The following is a 20001-nucleotide window of genomic DNA, read 5'->3' as shown; positions in this document are numbered from 1 at the left end:
TAGCTGTATATCTCCCAGTATTCATTTTATTTTACTGGAACCATAGTCTTTTTTTAACTTTCATCTTGCAAATTTTTAAGCTCATATATCCCTATATAGCTTTTACACCAGCTCATTCTTCCTATCCCTATTCCCTAATGGCCTAACCACTTGTGTATAAAACTTTAAATTTACTTGTGTCTGTGGTTGGTGTATTTTATGTGATGTGTTTTCAGTATACCTTGAGGTTTGCAAGGAGCTAATAGGTGTTCTAAAGCAGAGAGGAAAACACAATGTGTTGTTTGCAACTACTTTTATTTTTTCTTTTCATTTTTTACTTCTACTTCAGAGCACTATAAATATCACTGCATTTCTCTGATTCATGCTTGGGCTAACTGAGCTATGTCTTTCTGAAATTCTTAACTACTCCTCTCCTTTCCAAGCCCTCTTCTGTCTCCCTCCTTTTAAGGTTTCTCAATTTCTTTGTGCCTTCCTATCAATGTCAACAGTTTGTTTTCCCCTTTCATAATTCTTTAATCATTGCTCTGATTATTTTCCTCCTCAGTCTGTCTTCACAGCCATGTACTCACACACGTGTGCACACAGGAGTGCCATGCCAAGGAAAGATTTGGAAAGGAATTTAACAAGAAAGCACATTAGACTGTGCTAATCAGGTGCAGGATGCAGCCAGGCAAGCATACTTACCACACTACTATTTATACTTACCCCTCTTTTTTCTCTGCACCTTTTTCTTTCTCCAAAATATGTAGCGCTCTGCTTTTTCCTGCCTTTAGTTCCATCCCTAAATACCCTATAAGTCTTGTGCAATCCTGAGCTACGTTTTCTATGCATCCCATGATCCATGGCAGAAACTCCCTTGGTCTGAAAGGTTTTGGGGGGTGCTGCTATCAGTGGCTCATGGTGATCAGCTCCATGCTCACGCACTGCAGCTGAGGCTGTGCTGTGACAGCCCCAGACAGGATTTTTGTTACTTGTGTGCATCCTTGATTTGAGTCAGATGGGCTTGAATGGTTTGATGGCTCCTGTGGTGGGCCTGGGAGCAGCCTGGCAGGGTATTATTTGGCTTCTGGCCTGCCATTGTTTCTCTGAGCTCCTCTGTAGGTGTGCAGATGAGCGTTTTTTCTCAGAACCTGACACTTTCTCTATATTCTCATCCCCTCAGTAAATAGTCTAAATTAATACTGTAGTGCTGCAATTGAAACAGATACTGACAAATTAGAGTGTGTGCCAACCAGGGCAACCCCCAAGGTACCCATCTAACATCTTACTAATCTCACAGCTCATCCATTATGTGAAAAAGATGTAAAAGTGATTTCTAGGAAGTAGCCAGGACACAGTCATTCCCATTTGAAAACATTGAAGGGAAAGAATGAAAAAAAGGGGATGTGGAGCAGATGTTTCTTTTGATATTTTTATGTCAGTTAAAAAGGTTGAATTCTGTTGGCAGTGCAAGTTGCTTAGTGATTAATGGAAATGACAAACATGATGCATTCCCTCTAAATTGGTGTCATGTTGATAGATGACATTTTGATTGCGATAATGTAAATGCTGATGTGAGGATTTGTTCTCACGATGTTACAGTTCCTTTCTGTTCATTGAAATTGGTGCTCAGATCCTCTGGGAAACCCACTATTTGGTTGGGTGTCTGTCAGTCTGTGTGCAGAGCAGTGGTTTTGTAAGCAAGCTACTGTTCTGTGGTTTAGTGTTTGGGTTTTTTTCAAACATAAGCTTTTAAATTGAGATTTTTAAGAAATTTTATTTAACCTGTTGTTGGTTTGTTTTGGATTTTTTCCCAATAACTTGTAGTTTCCCTCAAGTATGACTTGTATTCAGATACAACCAAGAAAGGTACCATAATTTCCTTCACAGGATTGTTGGTTATGAGAAGGTTGGATACAAAAACATCTGGGGATCTGGGATGGGGAAAAGGAAGAAAAGGGGCAGGAAGTGGTGTCAATTGTAACTGTTGAGGCTGGTAAAAATAAAAATGAATTACAGTCCTATAAGTTAACATGTGGGTAATGAATTTTGGGAACACTAATATTAATGAACAAATAAAAACTGGCACCACAGTATCTTTCAAAGCTCAGTAATGAGAATAGCTCCATGCTCATCTGAGTATTATTTAACATTGATTAGTATGTTCAGGTCTGAAGAAAGACCAAATGCTCTGATATCCATGGCAGGAAAGAACCAGTATATACTTAGCGAAGGAGAATACTTTAGTTTATTCAGCGTCTTTGCTATTTGTAGCCATTTACAGATAGCTTGTGCTAAGATAAGGTTCCAGATAATCTGTATCTTTGACCTGACTTTACTGGAGTGATCACTCCTGCTTTGGACCTGATATAATTTGCTGAGGTTTCCACTTGTCTGTGTTCACTGTAGAGAGTTGCAAAGGATTTGTATTACACAGATGGGAAATTGTAAAGCCAAGGTTTGGCCCTTGTCTCTTCTTTCCATTACCCTGCCAATACAAAGTAAATGAGAACTGGAGTAGAACTTATGCTTTTTCTTTAAGAGTATGGATTTTTCAAAATTTCTTTTTATACCAACCTTGAAGCTTTTTGCATGGAAGAGAGGGATAGGAGGAAGAAGGGAATAAGATGGCATTGGCAGTGTTCCTGTTACCTCCCAGCTGGAGACGACTCAGTCGAGCTCCAGGCAGCTCTGAAGCTTTCTGTGGCTGCGCCCAGTGTAAGTTCAACACAAGCATGGTGAATATCTGAGTTTCTCTGACATCCTTCCCTCTCAAATGCAGGGCTCTGGAATGAAGTACAGCTACACAAATGTGCAACACTATCCAGATTTAAAATGAAACTGTGCCATTTCTATCCCAAGCAGTGTTTTGTTCAGTTCAAAAGCCATGCTTGGTTTTTATTTTTGGGTTGTGTTTTATTTTGTTTGATTGGCTGGGTTTTTTGTGTTTGTGTATCCTTGTGTGGTGGTTTGACCAGGAAGGAGTGGGAATTCTGGGAAGCTGTGGTCAAACCAATGAAGGTTTTGGGTTTGAGACTGGCACCCGGTGTAGCCAGTGGGGTTTGGACACACCTCCGAGAATACACAGGGGTTAAAAGCAGGGCACTGCCCTTGGCACTCTCTCTTGGGACGTCGCGGCGAAGAGGTCAGATCTCTTCCCCCGTCCAGCCTCTACTGCTGGGCGGGGGGAGGGGCAGCCATGCGGTAGGCCTGGGGCCTGGACAGAGATGGGGGTGAGAAAGCTCTCAAGGATGGAAGGGTGGGGGAGCCCCAAGAGACATCGGGCAGCCCCCCCCCCCCCCCCCCCCCCCAGGAGGGAGAGAGAGGAGAGCCGGCGTCTGAATGTGATAGCAGCCGCCCAGGAGGAGAAAGGGGAGGGAAGAGTGCAGCCTGGCCGGTGGAGCAGCAGCACCTGTGGGAGTACCAGCATTCTACCAGCATTCTGAGATAGACAGAGACTGAAAACTTTTAACCCTTTCTTTCATGATTGGGGCCTTGCAAAAATGCTAATCCTCCTCGAAGCTGAATAAGAAGGGAGATAAGAGATGAGATGAGACAAGGACCTGGCCCGAAGAACGTGGAGATGATTGGATGGGGAGAGATGATTTGGAGTGGCCTTTTGGCTGGACTTTTCTTGTGGCCATGGACTCAGTTGTTCCTGTGACACAGACTGCATTTAGGGGGAGGCAGTGCCTCAAAACCAGGAGGGTTCATTCGTGAGGACCCCCCGGCCCCAGGGGGTTGGAAAAATATGGGGGGGACAGATGTCCCAAAGCAGAGACTGTGCCTTTTTGGAGTGAGACAAGGCATCCTTGAAAGACAACCCTAAAAGCAGCTCTGGTCCATGCTGTCAGTGGTGAGAGCACTGGGCATGGAAGGAAGATGTCACAAGCGGCAAAAGGACTTTTTTCCGGGCGGTGCCGAAGTGACAAGGAAGCACACGAGGTTTCAGTGTGTTTCCAGGAGAAGCCTATGGAACAAGAAGGACTCCTTTCCTCTTCATGAACTGCAGTTTGAGTATACTAAAGTGTGGGGCCAAGGCCGGGCAGTTGATTTGGGAGAATGTATCGGATTGGGAAAGTCAGGGAGTGGGGAGGAGGAAAGTTTTTTTGTAAGGTTTTCAATTTCTTTTTTTTCTTTTCCTTATAGTCTTTCCCTATTTTCCTGTAGTTTAAGTAATAAAGTGTTCTTTATGTTTAAGTTAGAGCCTGTTTTGCTTATTCCTGGTCACATCTCACAGCAAATACCAGGGTGAGGCATTTTCATGGGGGGGGCACTGGCTCTGTGCCAGGCTCAAACCATGACACCTTGGATGACTTCATTCACAAAAGTACCTTGTTAAAAATTGGTGTCTAATTATAATTTCTTACAATGTCTGTAGGCTGACACGGTTACATCTTTGCTAATTGTCTAATCTATGGCTTGTAATTTAAAATCACTGCTAAATTTGTTTAAAAATCCATTTTGGTTCAGCCATTTGTATTTAAATTAATTTCTCTCTTCCTCCCCTCTCCCAGCCCAAAGCAAAGAACAAAGATGAGAGAGAAATAGAAGCACCTCTCATTTTGCCATTAATGGGTTGGCTTTTTCTGTATTTGTAGCAAATTCCTGGGTTGAGCTACTGTGTAGTACCTCAAATTGCAGTTTTCACCCCTATAGCAGTAATTTTCCCTATTATCCCAGTGGCAAATAATCTTGTGCTCTTTCTCACTCTGATGGCAAAGCCTCTATTTTGTTCTCTTTTTTACCATAATGGTAATTGTTGTGTTTATCACTGACATAGTTGAGCCTAGAGTGAACTTGACAAAAAATCTGCAAATTTCCACATATTTTAGTTTTTACTGGTTTTAATTTCATTTCTGTTTCTATGGGGTGTATTTGGATGTTGTGCTAATGGTGAGAACACTTTATATGTTCATTAGGTCACAGTTGAAGGCAGAGGGAGCATGTGAGGAAGATGCAGAAGCTTTTAGAGAGCTGAAGCTTAGATCAGTGACAGTGTGAAGAAGGTTTATGCTCAGTCACGAAGGAACTTAGCTTTTGGAAAGTTTTAGTGGCATGATAGCCAGTGCAGCCATGGACAGAAATGAACAGTAATCCAAATAAAAAGGACTGAAATTGCCTCTCTTGGTTTATCTTCCCTATTAAATAAAAAAATTGAAAACAAAAAAAAACCCTATGCTGTCTATTTATATATTTTTTATTTCTATAGTTTATTTTTAGGATTCATGTGTATATAACACTATATGTACACTATTCTGTAAATATGCAAAATATAATAATGTTTTTCCTTTGGGAAGCTATTTTAGGGATTTTGAGTTGCAAAGCTACTCAGCATTGGGAAGGATTATGCTTAGGGGGATTAACCAATTGTATAAGCAATGGTTGAGGAAAACTGCCAACTTGTTTCATTTTTTTAATTCAGTTTTGTACAAGTGATGGTTATTGATGGCTGATTTGCCTTGTAGTTTATTGCTTAAGATTCTATGAATAAAGAAAGCAACATTTAGGCTTGAATTAATAGAAGTATATATTATGGAACATGCAAATTAATCTGGTTGTGCTGGCCGTTTTCCATTTTTATATGCTAAGCTTCATGAAAAAAATGGGGAATCCAGAGAAGAGAGAAAATAATATAGAATGCAACCAGTGATCAATGTGAACAAACTTGGCCATTTTAATGTAGGGAAAATATTTATGTCTGCACATAGACCAAAGATGGTTGCAAGGAGGAGTACAGTAACTTATCCTCAAAATTCATTGTGAATAAAAAGAGAAATTATAAGTTTAAGTTGCAGCAGAACAGCCCCACAGTGTAGAGAGTTGAACAAATGCAGAAGGGATGGTGCAGGTCTAGGCTGCCTTGGTGTGTCATGGAATTTACATCGTTTTAAACCAGACTGTATCAGGAATGATACATGGATGTAATTGAGATTTCTTTGGGGGGGGGAGATGGATTCGATTATCTTTGATGTTCACCACAGCCATGTGATTCTGTAATACTAATTATGACCACAAATTTATTCTGGTTTTTATCTCAGCATTTATTTCTTCAAATATAGTTTCAGTAATTGAACTACGTTCTCCAGGAATAATCTTGTAGAATGATGGAGTATTTATTTAATGGGATGTTGAGGGTAATGGAATTCAAGTCTTGGGCTTTAGGTTAACTTTGTATGTGAGCTGTCATGAGTAAAATAGTTGTGTGGTATGGAAAAGACTCTTGCTAATGCCATGTGATGGTAGTGAAAGGATGAATCTTTGGGTTCTTAGAACTCATGTTCTCACCCTCACAAGCTGTTAGGGTAAGCCAAGGGCCCCTAAAATGATGGTAACCCAGAAAAAACAAATTCCAGTTTCACTGAGAAGGTATTTAAAGATGCCAGGAGTTGTTTTTCTTTACTTCTGGGACTGCAGTAGCTCAGTTCAACTTCTGGCTGAAGAGGCGACCTAGCCATGGATGAAAAATAGTGCTTGATCTGAGTTTTACTGCAACTGAAAAAACAGTGGCTAAAGAAGGGGCCTTGTGATACACATGTGATTTGGTGGACTTGTTCGTGATACTTTCTAATTTTCTTCAATTCTCTTATATCCAGTGAAAGTTACCAATTGCCTAATGGCACTTATTTGTGAAAATTGCCTTTTTTTTTTTTTTTTTTTTTTTTTTTTTTGCTGAGTGCTGTTGATCTATAGCAACTTTTCTTTAAGAACAGAGCAAATTACTTTTCTTGCAGATGCAACATGAGCACAAGTATTAGACTCAGGGCTTTAGAGGTTTTAGTTTACTCAAATTTTCAGTTATGCATGAAGTAAGGAAAGGCAGGTTTTCTGTTTTCCACTATCTTTCATAATGAGGTGATATTACAATGGCAAGGGCATGCCACATTTGGGCACTTTTTTAGTCCTTGTTTTTTACCTGGAAAGTCATTTGATTGTAACTGAATTAACTGTAACTGCATCTAGAGTACTTGTATTTCATCAGAAATTTCTGGGGTTCCCTTAAGCATCACAGTAGATCTATTTCAGATGTCAAAATTCATCTTTTTATGTCCAGTTTGTGTACACACCATATTTAGGATGTGCATAAAGCTGCAGCTCATTGAGAAGTTGTTTCCTTCCTGCGCATGAACTTCACTGCAGTTGCTGGTGCATCCAGGTGTAGTTTCCAAGTGCTCCCAGACTGGGCACAGAAATTCAGTATTGCAGCCAGCTGGGTGTGCTGGCCTATTCCTACTGCTCTGGCCTGTCCAGGTGAGCATATTGTGAGCAGCCACAGCTGCTTCCTGCACGGTGAGGGCCAGCAGCCTTGAAGGTCTTACAGCTTTGTCCTGCTAGAGACATATATTTTGCTGAAAGTGCTGCTTCCTGTGCTTTTCCTCATCAAGGTAACCTAATTTTACAGTGGCATTCTAGCTTCAAGTACCTGATATTTAGTGTGTAGCTCATGGTGATCCACCTTCTGGTCATGCAGAATTTGCTCTCTCTAAGAGTCCATCATAAATTTAATGTGAGGAACTACTGTTGGGGTTGCAAGACAATTTTTTTGTCTAGTTAGGAATTCATCTTTGTTCTTCACTGCCATCTTTTATTTAGGGGAGGGTGTTATTTTAGCAAATATTTTCAAGATACTTTTGAATCAAGAAAGGCTTTCTTGAAGGGTCTTTGCCAGTATGCAGAAAGCAAACCAGGTGTTTTATTACCTTTTGCTTTTTACGTTAAGATTATTGTGTAATAAGTAAAAATGACAAGAAATGAATCCTAAAACAAAGGTCTTGGTTACCTTAGAACCTTCTCTGTGCAGGATCAGATTGTTTTAGGTATTTTTAATGTTTTGGAGCTCTTTTTCAGATGAGTGTGCATACACTTAGAATGATAAGTAGAAATGTATTCAAATAACTCAAATAATTTTAGATACATATGTAATTCTAGATCAGAAATGTGATGTTTTCTTCCTTAGCTTTCATTTCCTCCTCCTGTCGCTGTTTGACTAATGAGTTTTTTTGGGTTTTTTTATTGTCCTTGGGTTTGATGGTCCTTTTGATTTGTAATTAATTTTTTACTTCAGCTGAAGGGGTTGTGAGCGTCTGTAAACTGGCAGCCTAAAAATGTGGAGAGGGCAAAGCCAGGAATGGTCAGCCGAAGTTTCGACCAGATTTTCTTTTCCAATAGCAAATGAACGAAGGCACCCCTAATATTTGAGAACCTGGTAAACACTACATCAGAAAAAATTTCATCTCAAAGTCATGTGAGATGTAAAAGTTAATACTTGTTCGCACTCATTTTTGTCTGACTTTAACAGTACGTATGCTTATTTTAAATTGGCTATAACTGGAGAACTAATTTTAAAATGTATTTTACTTTTCCTCTTCTTAGACGTTAGAAATGTTGAGTTCCAAACTACAGAATTTTTAAATCCAGACTTGAAAAAACTACCAGACATAAGGCCTGGTTCCCATCATTGCAGACATTGTCCTACAGAATAGCAAGAACATTGAAGTAGTGCTGCATCATGTTGGCTTTGTGTGGAGCTTTTTAAAAACTTTTCAGTATACTTGAGGTAGTACAGCAACGCAGCAGCTATGTGTCAGAATACAGAAGGATATTTTTCCTTCATATACATCTTGTTTTGACTCTGAAATATCTAGTTCTTTTAACTTACCTTAAAAGAATTGTAAGAAGTAATTTCTCTGCTACATAGAATTGCAGTGTGTAAAAGGTGAGTATAGGTTTAATGTAGATAAGCACAGAGAAAATTCTGCTGACAGAGCAGGAACTTACAGTGTACACGTATTGAAGTATAAAAATTTATTTTTTAACATTTTCCATTTTCCAGTTATCTTGTGAATATATGTTGTAATAAAGCAACAAATCTTAATTTATTCTTTTAAAATAAATTTTGGGTGTGACATTTCAATGAGTGTGCAGCTATTTTTTGAGTAAGCTTGGAGTTTTTTGCCCTTCATTTTATGGTTGTGCTTTTAGGGCTCAAGAGTTGAAACCAGTTTGAGTTACAGAAACCCAAGCACCTCACAGTCTATTTAGCTTTTAGTATTTTTCCAAGAATTTGAAAGTGCTGGAGAGACACAGCTAGACTTTGTGGATCTGATGCATTGCCTATTTTTGTCACTTTTGCTGTCATTTAATTCCGTCCATTTTTCTGTATCTACACCTTTGCTACATTGCTGTAAAGCTGAGATTTACTCCTATATTAGCAGATGTTTAAGGGAGTGTATTCCCTGCAGCAACCACATTCACTGACAGAAACAAAACATATTGCAACACATTCATTGAGCCACATAGTGCAGACTGTCATGCCAGGTAATCTATTTATAATGAGCTTTGCACTTATAAAAGGAGGCTGTTTGTCAGCCCTAAAATTAAAGCTGCCTTTTCCCAGAGTGATGGAAAAACTGTAGTTCACCAAGGTGCTAATGAAATTTTATGGAACATCATATAGGGCCACAGAGTTTCTAAATCCTTTTTGTCATTCAGCTGTTCTGCTTTTTGGAGATAGCCAGCAGCTGTGCCACCTGTGCAGGATGACTATCCCTTGATTTTTACACCAGTCAGAAAGTAAAACAGGAGTGAGAACATCTGCTTCCCTCAATCACTTAAGAACCACTGAAATCTAAGAGATGTCGATTCTTTCCAACTTCTGACTAACATTCTTGAGCTGGAAAAAACTATTCTGTAAACTCTTATTTGAACTATTATCTTTTTCTCTAATGTTTAAAATAGAGGGTTCTGAAAACTCATTTATGAGTGTTGACTTCCCCATCCATCACCACATTCTCTTTGGTGTCTAGAACCCATAAAAAAAATGAAAGCAATGAAAAAGCAATGAAAATGCTCTTAAAATCTGTGCAGGTACAAGGTTTGTTGTTAGTATTTGTTTCACTCTAGTCTGTTCTCCCTTAGCCTAGTTACCTAATTAAGCTTTTCTAAGAATATATTTTTCCCCTCCCTTAGCCTAGTTACCTAATCAAGCTTTTCTAAGAATATATTTTTCCCCTCAAGCCATGCTCATTCAAATCCACTGTTGCGAATGTTAGCTTAGTTAATGGTGAACTTCAAAATACATTCATAGTTGCATTTATTAGCTAATTTAAAAGACTAGGATTCCTGCCTAGACCAAGAAGCTTAGAGAAACTTGATGCTTCACACAGAAAGATACAGCGATTTTTGAGTTTTCTTTTAATGTTTATGGTTTTAAAATATTTTATCTTCATGTTGGAACACAGGAAACCCTTTCAAATTTTATCATGAAATGGATTTGGTGGTCTCAGTTTGATCTGTATTATTCAGGAGATTAAACTTTAAAAAAGGTATTGCATTTTCTGGCGCTCTTCTCTTTCTAGTTGTGATTCTTTTTGTGCATACTTTTTTCCTCATTCTAAGAGCTTCTATCTCTGTTCTGGCCAGGTTTTCACCTCTTGCAGCTTGTAGACAATTTTTGATGCAATGTGAAAGCATGTAAAGAGTGAAGAAGCTGTTTGTAGGGAGGGGCTTTTTTCCCCTATTCTTCTCAGAAAGAATACAAGTGACCTTTGAGAAACCCTAACAAACTGGCAGCTGGATTTATTATGCTAGAAGTAGCTTTTCCAGACATCAGGGTGCTTGTGAGTTTTTACATTCAGCTTGGAAGATTTTGAGGTTTACTACCATTCTGAAGTCCCATAAGACTACATATGTTGTGTATTTGGACCAGGTACCAAGAAAGCAAATATACATTTTTGGCATTTCACTTCTACTGGCTTGAAAAGCAAAAATCTGTTACCCTTGTGTCCTTAGTTCTCCCACATTTTTTGTTTGTTTATTTTTCATTCCTATTTTCCAGATGGAATCAGCACTACAAAGGCCTTCCCTCTCTCCCTCTGCCTCCTCTCTATGTAGATATATACAACCATTTCTGCTAATTTGCAAGTGAACACTGTAAACTTTATATCCAAATCTTGCATTTTGCTTTCTTGTCTTTTCTTAGCTCAGTTAGGTCTTTTGCTTTTTTATTGTCACCTTTACCAGTTTTCTCATTTAAGCTGTTTTGATTCTGCCATGGTCTCTTCCTTTAATTCTGTGTTCCTTTTTTTCTCTGTTTTACCATGCTTGGGTGACTTCTAAAACGGCAGTCCTTAAATGTTCATCCTTTCATCTACTCTAGGTTTTCTTTGAGTTTCCTAATTTCTATTTTCACCTGTTGTCTTACTGATCTTTCTGTGTAACATTTACAAAAGCAAGTAGTGGCTGATAAAATGATCCTGTGCTGTCTTCCTTTCTATGTCATCATCCACTTCAACATCTTGGTATCATGTCTTGCTTTCCTCTGCTTCAGAGTTGCCTTCTGCCTGATGCTTGCTGCTATTGTTCTTTTCTTTATTCTTTTTTCTTTTCAAGTGGCTACCCTTTGCCATCCAAAGTCAACAATATCTCTTTCTGTCATCTATTGTTTTCATACCCTGGAACATAACTGCTGTTTCCTATTCCACCTTTAATCACTGGTTGTTTTGTCAGTATGTGAAATTCACCTGTCCCTTCACTTTGTTCCTATGTGCCTGTGAAGTGATTTTTGTTACTGCTCACTGCACTGGTGCCTACCTTTGCATTTTTATTGATTCCCATTTTTAAGATCTTTATGCATCTACATAAATGGCCTCAAGTCATGCCAGAGGGGTTCAGAGTCACGGAATGGGTTGCAAAGCATTGGAACATACTGCCAGGGAAGTGGTGAAGTCATCATCCCAGGAAATCTTCAACAAAACCTGTAGATTCAGCACTTTGAGGACATGGTTTAGTAGTGAACATGGTGGTGGTGATAGGTTGATGGTTGGACATGGTGATCTTAAAGGGCTTTTCCAACCTTAATTTTAGGTTTCTATACACATGCGTAATACCTCCCAGAAGACTATCCCACACTCATAACTCTTTTCACAAGTTGAATTTTTTAAAAATATCCCATTCTTTTGCCTTCATTTGAAGAACAATCCTATTTTTATTAGTGTTCAACATAATGTTGAAGTTTAACAAAGCTGATGTATTAAAAAGCAGCCTTTTCTGTGCTATAAAACTCATACCTACGTACCACTTTCTATTTCTCCCATTCTAGAAGAACAGAAAGAAGGGTGTTTTATCTAAACTCCTGATTTTCTATAAAAAACATTTGACTTCTAAAGAGCCCTCTAATGTTGTTTTCTGAGTTGTAGCAGTATCTCTTCACAAAAATTGGCCTGTGTTCTCAAAGGCAGCCAACTTGGATAAAAATGTCCTATGGCCTTACATAAAGGTCTGATTATTACAGAGACAAAGCTTCCCTTATTTTCAGATGGAATTGAGAAAATGAAAACACAAAAACTTCATTAAGATCACAAACAGTATTTATTATCTTCTTGACTTGACATGGAGTGCATCCATTAAAATTTGCCTGTTTGTATCCCAACAATTATACATTGATGGAGTTTAAATTTTATGACATTTTTAGATAGTGCGTAGATAGTGAAGGAAACACTTCTGAACAAAATAGGTTATGAATTCTGCATGAAGTGCCTGAAAACAGACACAGAGTCTCCTTGATAATGGAAGAATATGTTGACCTTTTTTTGTGGAGAAAGGGGAAATGGCTTGTAATGTCTTACAATTTAATTAAAGTGTCATCTACTTGTATAAAATTTACTTTGTCCTCTAATGAGCACATAAAACTTTCCAGAAAAGTCCTTCTCTTGTAGCATCACAAGGAAATTGTAGATAGATAACAGCCTTTAGCCTTGTGTTTGTGCCACATCAACATTTGATTTTTTTTTTAAACTCCACTTTCCTTCCCATATCTTGATATTTGGTTAGAGGCCTTTAAATGTGCATGTGTGATCAGTCACTCATCATCATCAGAGCCCAGCAAAACAGCTCGTCCTTATGGACATTTGAAATAAAGCCAGTCCTAGCAAAGAGATTGCTTGCAAGAATTGCCAACAAATTAGATGAATTTTTAGAGTGGATATGAAGTCTGGTTAAACAAACATTTCATTTCTTTTAGCAGCTGATTGATTGATTCCAAACAAAAAAGCTGTGCCATCTGGTCCTGAAAAACAAAGCAGCATTACACATTCATTTTTGAAGAATTGTATAGGAAAATATCGATGTAATTCAACTTCTTATGCATATATACACACACAACAATTTCTATAAATTATCAGGTTTTTTTAACTTTGCATAATGGTATTTCTTCATATTTAATGCACATAACTTTGTAAAAACTATACATTTGTAAAAAAATATGGGAATTGCTAGAAAAAAGTTCTATCTACAATGCTTTTTATTACATCTGAGCTATTCATCATACATTTTGACAAACAATTTTATTACTTGAAATAAAAAGCAGTATTCAAGGAAAAACTGAAACAAACCTGTCAGCTATATCAATTCAACTTATTCCAGCAAATACTGTGACATTTCAGATCTTGCTGGGCCAGAGAATTAGTTCTATATGTATGTAATAGAGTAGCTGCAGAGCTGTGTAGAGACAGATATTGCAGGTAGGGAGAAATTTCACAATTTTGAAACTCAGTGCTATTCTGAGTTGTAATAAAACATGGGCAATTAAAAAATTTGCAAGGAGAAAACTCATAAGCTCTTTTAGTATCTCTTGGAAAAAAAACTTAAGGGTAAAAGTATGTTCTATCAATAGAAGTAATAGAATCTTAAATAAGAATATAAACAAAGTTATTAACTATATTCTTTAAAATTGTTTAAATATTCTTATGAACAAGTATTATTTTTCCTCTCTCTCTCCGAGTTGTTAGAATTGTCTTCCTATTCTTACTTTTCTTCACATTACAAAAGCAGAAATTATGTCCTGCAAGTTTTTAATCACTTCTATAATTTTGGAACGATGCTTTGTTTTCTGTGAACCTCAATGATATTGCTTTAATGTCAGAGGTACAATTCTTTGTATATAAACAGGATCCATTAATTGTCCTAAGATTTTTTTTTTTTCCCCTAAGTTAAAACTATTCCTATTGCTCTGTTTTCTTTCTTTTCAGCTATTTATGAACTCTCTTGTGAAGCATACAAACACTTGGGCAAAACTTCAAATTACTACTGGATAGATCCAGATGGCAGTGGGGCACTGGGACCTTTGAAAGTTTACTGCAACATGACAGGTAACTGCATTGTATTTACTAATTAAGCTGGTTGAAGGGGGGATTTGATTTTTCGGTCTTTTTAAATGTAGTTAGGAGAAAGAGGCTGTTCATATTTCATATTTCTTGTTAAAAGAAAAATAATAAGAGCTTTTCGTCAGAGATCATCAAATCTGCTGTCACTAGTCAGGATAGACTGAGCAAGGCAGTAGTTATTCCATTTAATAAGGTTTTTGAATTGCACCTATTAGTCTTAATAGGTCTTTGTATCCTCAGTGTTGCATCATTAAAAAAAAAATTCAAGATACATAAGAAAAATTTGATAGAAATGGCCACTTACCAAATCTGTTGTATAGCAGCCTAGTGGAGTTCAGTTTTATCTGTTGTTCATGGGATGTTGCAGAAGGCAGCTTACCACCACAGGTAGGGAATAAAAATTAATTACTGAAGAAGGAAAACGTTTGTTTTCTTAATTGTCTGTTTTGACTTTTAAACTGTATTTCTAACTCCAGTTAAACTCTGAAGATAATATTTATATAACTACATAAATTTATTTTGATTTTGTTGCGTGTATTGTCTTATGCTTGTAAGACTAGCTTTGTATTCTCACCCAAAGTATCTCATCTTAGTCATCTGTGTTGCCATGATGAGGCAGGAAAATATGATCATGAAAAACAGGGCAATTTTTTGCACTGAGAATGTATTATTTCTTTGTTCTGTTAATGCATAGCAGTTGTCTCAGGACTTTTTCTGATATGAAATATTGGATAGTTGATAAAACAAGCATGTGCTCTGGCTTTCCCCAAACGTCTGCCTAAAAAGTTAGAATTTCTTTATGTGTGCATTGGAAATCTGGTGTATGCCTGAGTCCTCAGACTCCATCATCAGCAACATGATGGTGAAGGCACTGTCATAGATTGAAACACTGTCTCTGAGTTTTTAGAGATCACAGGTGCTAAAGCTCCCACAACTCTTCTGGAGGCAGAAACCTGGACATATCTGGGGCTGTGGGATGGGGTGTCTCCAACAGGAATGGGAGAGATGGGGAGGGATGCATGGCAAAGGCAGCAAACTCCAAATCAGGTGTTTATGGGTAGACAGCCTGTTGGAGAACAGAAACCACTGTTCCGCATTGCTATTAATGTCTGCTTTTGTATAATAAATACATGCCTAGAAAGGAGCCTGATCTAACGTCTGGAAGTGCTGTTAATCCCATTTGGACTGGAGAGACAGGCCAACCCATCTGTCCTGAGACACAGGTGTAAAGGCACTTTTCAGATCCTCAGCCATGTAGAGTGTTTTAAATCCTAACTCAAGCACCTTGAACAGCATCAGTAACTAATCAGGCAGGCACTGCAGCAACAAGGCCAAGAATGCTGTCATTCAAGTGATTTCTGCTATTCAGAACTGCTGTGTTCAGTGCTAGATATAGCTTTTGGTTACTCTTCAAGGGTAAATTTGTAAATTAAAAATATACTGCCCTAGTGGGCTTAGGCACAGAAAAGTACACTCATCCAGTACTGCAGCATTGCTCAGTCATGTTAAATATAAAAATACAACAGAAGGTCCTAGTAGCTTCCTCAACACTGGAGGAAAAAAAAAAGTAAAATTAATAATTTCATTTTATTAACATTTTTCATCTACAAAACAGTTTCAGAGTATATAAATGTGACCTTTTCCTAACCAGTGCAAGGAGATCATGAACATTAGGATACGTGATTTAATTCACTTGGCGCTGAAGCATGCTGTGGAAAAATGCAGTTTTCTGTTCAACTGGATCGCTCTCATCAGCAGCTCTTTGCTACAAGAAAAAGGCAATTTGCACTAGTATCCATATAAGCATTGCAGTTTTGAAAAAAAAAAAAACCTAAACCACATATTTCTTCATTACAATGCAAATGACTGCAAGAGATATGTGAAAGTTGATGGGAAATAATTTTAATCTGTGCTTCTAAAACTGACACTTGTTGCCAGCAGGGTAAAGCTCATCACCTCTGTACATACTGTGTAGTCCCTATATGTTGCAGGTGCCACAGTTTTAGTTTCTTTTGGTTAGTGGTCATCTGAGGCACTGACACTGGAGGGCCAAGAGCTACAATTTTAGCACATTAGCACAACACCCTAAATCTTTTTCTGAATCTATATAGGTTATTATCAGCAGCACACACACCCAGTGTAGGGAAGGAGATTGAGTACTTTGCTTCATCAGTAACACAGTTCTGTAGAACTCTGCAGCAATGATACATAGCTTGTCATATAACAGAAAGCACTAAAGCATGCAACAATCAGCAGAACTCTCAAAAAATTTTAGTATCCAGCTTGTGCAGGTCTATGGTATTACTATAGCTATATTTGAAAAAAAATTAAACTAGCTGAATAAAAATTAAATATTTTTTTGTGAACATGAAGCTAAGTAACCTACAAATTTAGCTAAACTGATCGGTATGTGGAGTATACTAAATGAATAAAAATAATATGGCAAGGTAGTGATATTTTATTGTGATGGAGATTCTTAACTATATTTTCCTCTCTAGTCTGAGAGTCAAATCTAAATGTTCCTATTCTTCCACTATGTAAAATAAAGATCTCTATATTAACTTACTACACAAAATACTAATGCACGTTTTAAATTTGCCTTCTTTGATTCAGATGAAACTAGAAAGTAGAGAACATCTTAATGACTAAAAATGTGAAGTGCAGCTTTCTTGTTCCATTCCTTGACAAAGCAAGTCCACAAAATTGGCATATCAGTGAATATCAATCTTTGTAAAGCAAGGTGATTTAACAGCTATGCACTACTTTCACAATTACTCTATTCATATAATTCTATACTATATTCTGGAGCATAGTTTTACTAGAGCAAAATGTTGAATAGTAAGTGTCACTCTCACTTGGCTGTAAGCCTTCTGGGGCAAGGACAATATCCTCAAAAGCCACTGAAATTTTGTTGCAAAATTATGTCTTCTGTCCTTTAATATACCATATCACAAATATGGGGCCACAAAATTCATAATTTCATCATTATATCAGCATTTCACCCACAGAGTCTACAGTCAGAAAGCAGTAGCATACCCAAATGTGGCAAACAATATTAAAAAGAAAAAAAGAGAGAAAATTGTGGTGCAGAAGGCAGCTGTTTGGGCATATTTCTGGGCATAATCCACATCCAAATTTAGTGTATCTTAATTTAGTAAACTGGTGAGTGTAATGACAAGACCCCCCCCCCCCCCTTCACAGATGTTGCTGTGGTAACTAAAAATTGTTCTGGTTTCTAAGATGTGCAGGTGATTCAATAGTACAAAGTCAGAAATATGTAATTGCATGTGCTCCCAACAGTAGTTCATGGTCTCTGTAAATAACTCTATTTTCAAAGAAATTCCCAAGCTTCTCCTTCCAAGTCTCTTGTCCTTGTCTTCTCCAAACAAAGGTTGTACTCAGAGCTGTGTTCTGATAGTGAAGAGGAACCAAGCACTTATATTTTATGTGCTCATAGTGGAATGAAGATGTCTGAGATATTACATTCCAACTATTTCTGATTTAATAAAACAGCTTTTCAAAATCTAGGGCATTGCTGTTCATGTTATGCAGTTTTCCAAATAGTTGTCTGTAGTAACTATGTATATTTTAGGAAGCTTTTTTCCTTGTCCTTTCTTTTTTCTTTTTTTTGAAAAACAGTGTTGGAAGCGTTTAGAGGTAGAAAGTTGGAAATGTTCAAATTAAGTCACTTAAGGAAAAAGTATTCCTTGATGCTGTGTTGTGGCACAATGTTTAACCATTAGACTGCTTTTCAGTTTAGCCTCTTTTGTGGCTAAGGTCAACAGGGAACTCTTTCAAAGCTCTGTCATCTTACCTTCTTGTACAGGCAGGTCCACAAGGCAAAGTTAGACTTTGCATTCAAGCTGGGTTTTTCCAAAATTGGAGGGTTGCTCTCTCAGTATCCAGTTTGAACTTTTCTGTTTTTCCCTTAATTGTTATTAGAGCAGCAGCTGTAGTGGAAAGAATTGCTCTTTTAAGGGGTTTGTTAGAATATCTTAATATCCTAATTATTTTTGTGCAAGGAGTATATTGCAGCTTCATTCCATGCTCTGTAGTATATTGCAGCTTTATTCCATGCTCTCTATAATATTGCTGAATCTGTTTCCTTTTCCTCTGACAGATTAGTTTTAGTCCCATTGAAAAAGACACAAGAAAAAATGGGAAGTAACCAATTTCTTTCATGTTGCTCTTTTTATCTGTTTGTTACGAGGAGGATGAGGAAAAAGTGTCAGTTGAGTAAGATTATTAAGACCTTACTTTGTGTATTTGTCCTGCAAGAATTTTTAGAGTGAGGAATAAGTAGAGGAGCAATGCAGAGGGACCATAAGGGCAGAGTTATTTATCCTAATGGCTGAAAGGGATGTCAGCAAGAGAGGGAGATCAGCACTCCTGTAGTTGCTTGAGGCTTTAAGCTGAGGAGAGGAAAATCATAGCCTGCTGTTTCTAGTGGTTCATCACTTAGACTACTGATGCAAAGTAGAACAGAAAGGTTTCATAATGTATTTTACCAGAAGATATGTCAGTTAATTCTTTCTATTGGTCCTGAAGTCTTTATGCCTCCATGATGCAGCTTTTATCTCATTTCAGGATCCAAATAGCTGCAAGCATAATGGCTCCATTTGAGCAGTACTTGGCCTATCTCCTTCCTAGTACAATTCATTTGCCTCAAGCTGCTCATCTTCAAACAGTTTGAGAAATCATTATGAGTATTCATAGCCTGCCTCATTAAGGTCAAATGTATGAGGTGACTCTCTATCCACTCTCCTCCTTCCCCTCTCTCTTCATTTTTTTTTAACAGAAATGGCACATGTGATAATTACAAGAATGACTTTGTGAGCAGACATTAAACAACCACAACTGTTGTATCCTGTGACTTTTCTCTCTGTACATAGTGGGTCAATGGAGTGTTTTATACTATGAAATATGTACAAACATATGGCATGAATATAAATGTGCCATCACTATATCCTAAATAAAAGTGCCCCAGTAGCAGTAAAGGTTTGATTCTATTGCTCATATCTATATAATCAGTTCTCTCATATGAGAATTCTTACCTGAGAACAGCATTACTGAACTTCCAAGGTACCAGAACTTTTATTCATATGTGCGTATGTATATACACAGAAATAACAAAATGTTGTGCAATTTAATTCAATAAAGTAAAGATTTAGGGAAGAAGTTAATATATTTTGGTAGTAAACTAGAATAGAATGGGTTGATAAGTATTTAAAATGAATAAACAAAATTTTGCCATTGGGCAATGTTAAGCTGTTCGGGGACGATTATAGCGACCTTACCTAGTGTAATCTCATTGCAGAAAGCTTTCTATAATAATATTTCAGTCCCTTGCCTAAAATAGAGGAAGAAAAATATCTTCATTGTCTCAATTTTTACACATGAAATGAAGATTTTATTTCTAACAGCATCTCATACACTTCTCCCTCATTGTAGAGGGGTTTTGGGAGGCTTTTTTAGTAGACTCAGTCATTTTTTCAAGTAAAAATTACATTTGAGAGGTAAAAAGATGACCAAATATTTGAAATGAATTGGGGCTGTTGTTGCAGGGTGTCCAAGCTTGTTTCCTTGCAGATGAAAAAAGAGTAGAAACAAACATAGCAAGAAAAAAAGGGAAAAGCATCAACACATTTAGGAATTTAGGACACTGCTTTTCATTGTTTTGACTTATCAAGCTAGACTCTCTGTAAAAAAAGAAAAGAGAAAAAGTACTGAGGAAGAAGAAAATAATCATTGAAGCATCAGGGCATCATGCCGAGAGCAGCAACTCTGATGGCAAACTTTACTCCTAAGGTGAGTTCATCTTCCAAGTACCAGAGTAAAATAATAGACCCGTGAAAAACCT

The 20001-nt window shown here is 37.5% G+C and overlaps 1 protein-coding gene across 1 annotated transcript in view; it reads left to right on the top strand.

Annotated features, from left to right (window-relative positions):
* CNTNAP2 (contactin associated protein 2) overlaps nucleotides 1-20001 on the top strand; it is a 1022680-nt gene that overhangs the window by 685200 nt on the left and 317479 nt on the right. The window contains exon 12 of the mRNA XM_005485915.4: nucleotides 14007-14126. Coding sequence (XP_005485972.2) covers nucleotides 14007-14126 — 120 coding nt within the window. The remainder of the gene's footprint in view (nucleotides 1-14006; nucleotides 14127-20001) is intronic.

Source organism: Zonotrichia albicollis, chromosome 1 (genome assembly GCF_047830755.1).
Source record: "Zonotrichia albicollis isolate bZonAlb1 chromosome 1, bZonAlb1.hap1, whole genome shotgun sequence".
In the NCBI taxonomy this organism is placed as follows: Eukaryota; Metazoa; Chordata; class Aves; order Passeriformes; family Passerellidae; genus Zonotrichia; species Zonotrichia albicollis.
The sequence above is the reverse complement of the archived record's forward strand: the minus strand, read 5'-3'. Positions and strand labels throughout refer to the sequence as shown.